General features: G+C 39.0%; 1 protein-coding gene and 1 non-coding gene across 5 annotated transcripts; one reads left to right on the top strand and one right to left on the bottom strand.

Moving 5' to 3' along the window:
- Positions 1-553: 553 nt before the first annotated feature.
- On the top strand, positions 554-4,061 carry LOC113715909 (pentatricopeptide repeat-containing protein At3g63370, chloroplastic). Of its 4 annotated transcripts, none has more exons than XM_072064147.1 (2): positions 554-2,375; positions 2,550-4,061. In XM_072064147.1, the coding sequence occupies exons 1-2, from the start codon at positions 776-778 to the stop codon at positions 3,635-3,637; spliced, it is 2,688 nt and encodes an 895-aa protein (XP_071920248.1). In that variant the 5' UTR covers positions 554-775; the 3' UTR covers positions 3,638-4,061. The 4 variants fall into 4 exon arrangements, with proteins under 4 accessions (XP_071920248.1, XP_071920247.1, XP_071920244.1 ...); XM_072064146.1 differs by having other exon boundaries at positions 554-2,459; XM_072064143.1 differs by having other exon boundaries at positions 554-2,759; positions 2,832-4,061.
- Positions 583-654, bottom strand: TRNAE-UUC (transfer RNA glutamic acid (anticodon UUC)). Its single transcript has one exon. It is a non-coding gene; the product is annotated as a tRNA-Glu (tRNA).
- Positions 4,062-7,627: the final 3,566 nt, after the last annotated feature.

The following is a 7,627-nucleotide window of genomic DNA, read 5'->3' as shown; positions in this document are numbered from 1 at the left end:
ATTGGTTCATCCCTCTATTCGTTTTAGTTTTTCTTTTTGATGTCTTTCCCTTCCTCCTTACTTTGATCTTTGATTATTGATTCCAGTATTTGTTCTGATCCAAAAAATAGATTTTGATTAGAATTATCAGCAAAAATATTAAATTCGAGTAATTAAACGTGTCACAATTAGGAAACTGGATTTATTATCATAAACTAGATTTTTTATGCTAACAAAAATTTGATTTATTTTTATATTTTTACAAAAAAAAAAATACTACTTATATTGTCCTTCACTCCTTTCATAACAAGAATATTTTATCACTCTTTTAAAATTGTGAATTCTTTCCTTCTTGCTTGATTATAAACTTGTAATATATTTTATTTCATGAGAAAACAAACTTTTAAAAGAGATGTAATATATTTTATTTCATGAGAAAAAAAACTTTTAAAAGAGTTGATAAAAGAACTTTTAAAATAGTTGTAATATATTTTATTTCATGGGGAGAAAAAACTTTTAAAAGAGTAGAGGGAACAAAAAACTTTTTAGAGTACTTTTGTTTTCAAAAAGGATACAATCCGAAGAGTCCTTCAACACCTTTCCTTCCGTTGCCGGGAATCGAACCCGGGTCTCCTGGGTGAAAGCCAGATATCCTAACCGCTGGACGACAACGGATCTTGGTGCTGGTGATGAACATATTTTATATCAAGGTTAGTTACTATTGCAAAGTTCTGATTCTGAATCCTCACATGCCAAATTGCACAAATGACATGCAAATGCAATTGAGCCTTCAGTAATGGCTACTTTGAGCCTGCGATTGAGCCCGCACCTTCCCTTCCCTCCTACCTCTACCATAAATTCCACTTCCAGCAAAACTAACGGGATTCCACCTTTCGTAAAATACCCCGTTAAAACCTTTTCTCTCAGAGAAATATGTCAAGAAGGGAAGCTCAGAGAAGCCTTCAGATCATTTGGCAACGACTTGACAAGCCCAGACCATTCTTATAAACCTCCAGATGAGGCCTACTCCTTAATTCTTGAGCTTTGTGCAGCCCAAAAAGCATTGTCACAAGGCCAGCAAATTCACGCCCACGTTTTAAAATCAAAGTCCGTTGCTGATGCAGTATTTCTAGATACTAAGCTTGTCTTCATGTATGGGAAATGTGGGTCGTTGTTGGATGCCAGGAAGGTGTTTGATGAAATGCTTGAGTTGAATATTTTTGCTTGGAATGCCATGATTGGTGCTTGTGTTGGAAATGATCGACCTTTGGGAGCGTTGGAATTGTACAAGGAAATGCGGATGTTGGATTTTCCTCTCGATGCACATACTTTTCCTTCTTTATTCAAGGCTTGTGCTGCGGCTAAAGATCTATGTAGCGGCTGTGAAATTCATGGACTAACGATCAAATTGGGATTTTTGTCCAATGCCTTTGTGGTTAATTCACTTGTGGGCATGTACTCTAAGTGTGATGATATCCCTGCAGCATACCAATTGTTCAGTAGAACGAGTGTGAGAGAGGATGTTGTGGCATGGAATTCTTTGATTTCAGCGCATGCAGCGAGTGGGATGAGTACAGAAGGTTTGGGGTTATTTGAAGAAATGCTATATGCTGGTGTAACTCCTAGCAGTTATACATTTGTGCCTGTTCTTCAGGCCTGCGAAGAGCCTGCACTTGGGAAATTGGGCAGAGGAATTCATGCTATTGTTCTAAAATCAGGTCGTCATCTTGAGACACATGTTGCCAACTCTTTGGTTGTTATGTATGCAAAAAACAATAGTATGGATGAGGCTGCGAGAGTTTTCAGTGAGATGAAGGAGAAAGATAATATTTCATGGAATTCAATGCTGTCAGGTTTTGTACAGAATGGATTGTATGAAGATGCTCTCTGTGTTTTTTCTGAGATGAAAAATTTGGTTCAGAAACCCGACCAGATTTCACTTGTAAGTATGCTTGCAGCCTCTGGAAGATTGGGAAATCTGTCGCATGGAATGCAAATTCATGCTTTTTCTTTGAAAAACAAAATGGATAATGATTTGCTGGTTGGAAACACCCTTGTGGACATGTACGCAAAGTGCGGCAGGACAGATTACATGCACTTTGTTTTTGATAGGATGCCTTATAAAGATTCTGTTACTTGGACGACAGCAATTTCTGGTTATGCTCGGAACAATCTTCCCATGAAGTCTTTGCAACTGTTTCGAGAAATAAATGTGGAAAAGATGGAGGTTGACATGTTAATGATTGGAAGCATTCTCCTTGCTTGTAGTGATTTAAAGTGCCATTCTCTTGTGAAAGAAATTCATGCTTATTTCATGAGAAGAGGCCTATATGATCTAGTCACAGAGAATACGCTTGTTAAAGTGTATGGGGACTGCAAAAACATCAATTATGCTTGTAAGGTTTTCAAACTAATCGAATTTAAGAATGTTGTGTCCTTCACGAGCATGATGTCTTCTTATGTCGATAATGGATTGGCAAGTGAGGCTCTTGAACTAGTACCTCGTATGAAAGAAAACAAAATTGAACTAGATTGTGTTGCAACACTGAGTATCTTGTCTGCTGCTGCAGATTTATCGGCATTGAGGAAAGGAAAAGAGATTCATGGCTTCCTACTCAGGAATGGGTTTATTATTGAAGGGCCTGTCGCCAGCTCTCTTGTGGACATGTATGCTTGCTGTGGGATTGTGGATGACTCGTATAAGGTTTTCAGTAGTACCTTGAATAAAGACTTGCCTATATGGACGAGCATGATCAGTGCATACGGAATGCATGGTTATGGTAAGGTGGCCATTGATTTGTTTAGGAGGTTGGAAAGTGAAAATCTAGTTCCTGATCACATTACTTTCTTAGCTGTTCTTTATGCATGTAGTCATTCCGCTTTGGTGGAAGAGGGCAAAGAAGTTTTTGAATCAATGCAAGATGAATACAAATTGAAGCCATGGCCAGAACACTACACTTGCATGGTTGATATGCTTGCCCGTGCAAATTACCTAGAAGAAGCATTTCATTTTGTGACGATGATGAAAGCGGAGCCTACAGCCGCTGTTTGGTGTGCTCTCCTCGGTGCTTGCCGTGTTCACTCAAACGAAAAAATTAGAGAAATTGCTGCTAGTAAACTCATGGAACTAGATCCAGTGAATCCGGGAAATTATGTGCTGGTATCCAATGCATATGCTGCGACAGAGAGATGGGAAGATGTGGAGGAAGTGAGATCGAAGATGAAAGGAAAAGAGTTGAAGAAAGATCCTGCATGTAGTTGGATAGAGGTTGGCAATAAGTTCCACGTGTTCATTGCCCATGATAGGTCTCATCCAGAGTCTGACGAGATTAAGCAAAATTTGGATCAGATCACTGAAAAATTGGTAAAAGGAGGAGGATATGTGCCTCAAACTAAATATGTTTTACACAACGTAGAGGAGGAAGAAAAAATAAAGTTACTAACTGGACATAGTGAACGGCTGGCTATATCATATGGGCTACTCAACACCACATCTAGGACCCCGATACGAATCACCAAGAATCTTCGGGTCTGTGGTGATTGCCATAACTTCACCAAGCTAACTTCAAAGTACCTTAAACGAGAAATCATTGTACGGGACGCCAGCAGATTTCATCATTTCAGGGACGGAGTTTGTTCTTGTGGAGATTTCTGGTGACTCTCTCTCAAACCACACTGAAGTTATCAGAAATCAGATGATGATGATGATGAATGTGCTACTGGTATAATAGCCTGGGCCAGTGTCAAAATCCCGCTCATCCAAGTTCCCATCTGCTGTATTTTATGTCGGACCGAACTTATTTACATCCCGGTTTCTTCTCAAAACAGTAAGGTTTTGGAGGATACACACCACGACGATGCCACTGTGTTCATGCTTGGTTCTTATTGATGTTTACACGGGTTTTGACGAAATTCCGTGATTACCTTGAGACAGTAGAAATGATAAGGAAAGGTTTTGAAAACCCCATCTTATTCAAGTTTTGGTAAAAAATTTTGCCCATCTCATTTTGGAATGGGATTGAATATAACCCCTAGATATTTCAATTTTTCTCAATGTGATCCAATCAAACGTTAAATCAAAATTATTTTGTGATGTTATATGAACGTGTTGCAACGAGAAGACAAGTATGCTCTCAATGGTAGGATAACTTGGGAAAGACATGTTTTTGGCGATATGTTGAAAAATTAAAAAATATATATTATATGGACAGAAATATGTGCACTTGTAGTCATATTCGTCCACGAACTACTAGCATATTAAATATGGGTTTGGACAGAAATATGTGAAATTGCACCTTGTCTGTCCACGAACTCCCGATGCAAAAGGAAGCATTCCGAAAAAGACTGCACCTTGTCTGTCCTCCATGATACTACAAGTTTAACTCTAGTCTCCCGTAAAAGCGAGTGTGTGTGTATGTGTGTTACCGCATTTTTTTTTTTTTTTTTACAGCGGTAGAATTCTTATAATCTAATCTAGCATAATCTAAGAGAAGAGGGAAGGGGACTCGATGTGAGCAGAGACTCCATCCAAGATGATCAATTAAAATCGTCACATATAATGACAAATCGGTAGAAGACAAGAGTTAGAACCTACGCCTCACACACCACACAAGTGGTGATCACCATGCCAAAGGCCTAATGGCTTGTGTTACCACATCTAAGTTTGTTGGGGGTTGCGATGCAAGAAAAATGGATTGCGGGGCGGCCATTACTGCAGCTGCTGCTGCTGCATGATCTGTGAATCTTGGCCTGCTTTGCTTTGCGGAGAGCGAGCATCCCAAGGGAAAGGAATAGTCTGCTAGAGTGCTCCTACTATACAGTACTACATCATAATTTTGCATCCAGATTCCGGACTGCTCCCTTCTGTAAAACAACTAATGATATACAGGCTACTCTTAGAGCAGAATCAATTAAGGACCACACTCACTACTAGTATCTGCAATCCAGTATTCATTGTCCATTACATTCATTTTCTCCACCCTCCCTACTGTACTGTACTTAGGTACTGTTTGGATTGTAACTTTTTAATTTTTTTGATCGTAAAAAAATATTGTAACACTTTTCTAAGAATATGAGAGGATGTTTATGAAATAAAAAAAACCATTTGTTTGTTTTTTGTGAATTAACTGAGCTGGTGCTTCAAGTGCAACTTCGAGGCCCCACTCCTACTTAGTCGCTTTTCGACTTCATTCTACTACTGTTTGTTTTTCTTTTTTTTTTTAATAAAAAACACTTGGAAGTGGAATTTCCTACTTTCCTCCTCAAAGACTGCTCTGTGGCTGTCAAAGTTCCGATAACCTGTATTCAGTTCCCTATCATATGTTACAAGCCTTATATAAGTGACAATGTCAACATGAAATTGATATGTACCAAATCTCCTATCGGAACACAATAAGGAAGAGTTTTTTTAAAAAAAAAAAATTCTTCCATCAAACCCCAAGGGTTTAGTATAATTAACCCATAATACACGCACATAAAAAATATATAAAAACAAAATCCAATTCTAAGTGATATGAGAGTTATACACGATAGATACCATACTAAATGATGGTTCATCTCTTTTATTTTAAAAATTTTTATATTTGAATCTATTATTTAAACATATTTTAGATACCATACACGCACGTAATATTTTCCAAATAATATTTCGCTTGCATCAAAAGCACATTTTTCAACCTATCTTTTTATATTTCCAACCATCTTTTTATTTCATATACATTACATCACAAAAAGCATTATAGTAATTATTTCAAATAATACTCTGCCCAAACAAACCCATTGTAATTTTCAATTGCCTTTTATAAGTGAACTCAAAAAATATTACACATTTTCTATAACGAAGACAAACTTTTGAACTTATACTCTTCAATATGGCTACTCACAAATATTAAATTGTTATTACTATAATATTTTTAGTTTTCCCATCTTTTTTCCCTCCTCGGGGGATTCATTCATTGTGTGATGCATCCAATGCTGCCAAAGTTTTTTGAGACAAACTTGTATGGAGCTCCTTTTTTTTTTTTTTTGCGTCAAAGTATTGCACGCCAACTAATTTGTTTGTCTCTCTCATTTTGGTTTTTTAGGAATTAACGACGTTTTGACCGATTTCATGAGCAATAAGATATTAACATGCAAGCAACATTGCGCTAGGCCTCTGACTCCGTCTGTGTGGTGTCATAAATCATAATCACGACACTTTAATCCACCGCTGGCGCTGGCTGGTCACCGGTCACGGCAGAGAAACTTTTAAGCGCCCAGCTCCACCTGTGCCCCTACCGCCTCCGCTGAACGTTCTCGCTGCTGAGCAGGCACGCCGTGTTAATTTCTTTCTTGCTTGTCATCGCGATATGATATGATGGAAGAGCTCATACATGACAATAATATGACATGCTCCGGAAACTAACGCATCCATCCAAGCTTTATGCTTTACTGAAACTTTTCTTATGCTTTACTGAAACTTTTCTTTCTTGAAGTGGTAAAAGATATACTACATTCTTAGCTCTGGTCTCATCGGGTAGTGCGTTCTAGACAATTGTTTCGAATGTGTGTCGATAAATTTAAAAATCAACTCAACTCATCTATATGTATATACTTGTGCATTTTAACGATGATTTTTCATCCATCAGTCCCGGTCAGTCAATAGTCGCATTTGCTGTCTCTTCCCATCACCATCATACGGATTGTTGTTTTTTTGTTATCCCCATTCAAAGAAGAAGCTGTGTACAAGTAAAATCGGCTTCTGATTCGGAAATAGTAATATATATAATATAGCACTCCAAATAAAATCTCACGCGCGCCCTCCCGCCCGCTTCCAGCGTACCTGGCTGTTATTTGATTGTTCGATTGAGTTCCCCTTCCTCATCGCATGTTTGAGGGATCGATGCAAGTACTAATAAGCGGGCACAATCGCATTACTAACATGCATCATCATGTACCTGGCTGGAGAGAGGATTGATATGCTCATTTGTAACTACTAGTCCTCCTATATACAGTAGGCTATATAAAGCCAGAGAAATCGAAGCCAACAATTGCATGTGGCGCCGGGGCCGGCCACAGAGAGAGAGAGAGAGAGAGCGATTGTGCATGCAGATGCAGTAATAGTAGTACCTACCCAGCTACGCTGCTGCTGTTGTGGCAGTGCATTAGCACTAACCAGTAATCAAACCCGGCCATTCCATATTCCATATCTACATATCCCATCCACATATTCAGTAACAGCGGGGAGGAGTAGGATAAATCCACATATTCATAGCTTTAGTTTAGGTGCTGGTTGGAGTCATCTTTGGGCTGTGACTTGATTGTGACCCGGCCGCCTCATGACCATGCGTCGGTAAGCCCTTTCAGGCCCTGCCTCGCCGCCCTACTCAATCCTTCCGCCGCCTGCAACGTGTATGCAAAGCTATAGTACTAGCTAGGTAGGAGATGCAATCTTAGTACTATCTACTGCATTAAACCTACCTAGGCAGGCTATACGGCAGTGTCTTTAGCTTCTGGGTGGTCTGCTGCACTTTTAGCTCGAGCTTGCTGGCTTGCCGCCTTTTTTGGCCTGAATACGCGGCTTTAGTTAATTCGTTGTCAAAGTGAATGTGAGAGAGACAAAGGCCTGTGTACTGTGTAGTCTTCAATCTTTATCGTTATTATAGCATAT

Source organism: Coffea arabica, chromosome 1e (genome assembly GCF_036785885.1).
Source record: "Coffea arabica cultivar ET-39 chromosome 1e, Coffea Arabica ET-39 HiFi, whole genome shotgun sequence".
Lineage (NCBI taxonomy): Eukaryota > Viridiplantae > Streptophyta > Magnoliopsida > Gentianales > Rubiaceae > Coffea > Coffea arabica.
The sequence above is the reverse complement of the archived record's forward strand: the minus strand, read 5'-3'. Positions and strand labels throughout refer to the sequence as shown.

What these genes read in the sequence shown, in the direction of transcription:
- LOC113715909 (XM_027240218.2), top strand. Translation starts at nt 776, where the DNA reads ATGGCTACTTTGAGCCTGCGATTGAGCCCGCACCTTCCCTTCCCTCCT.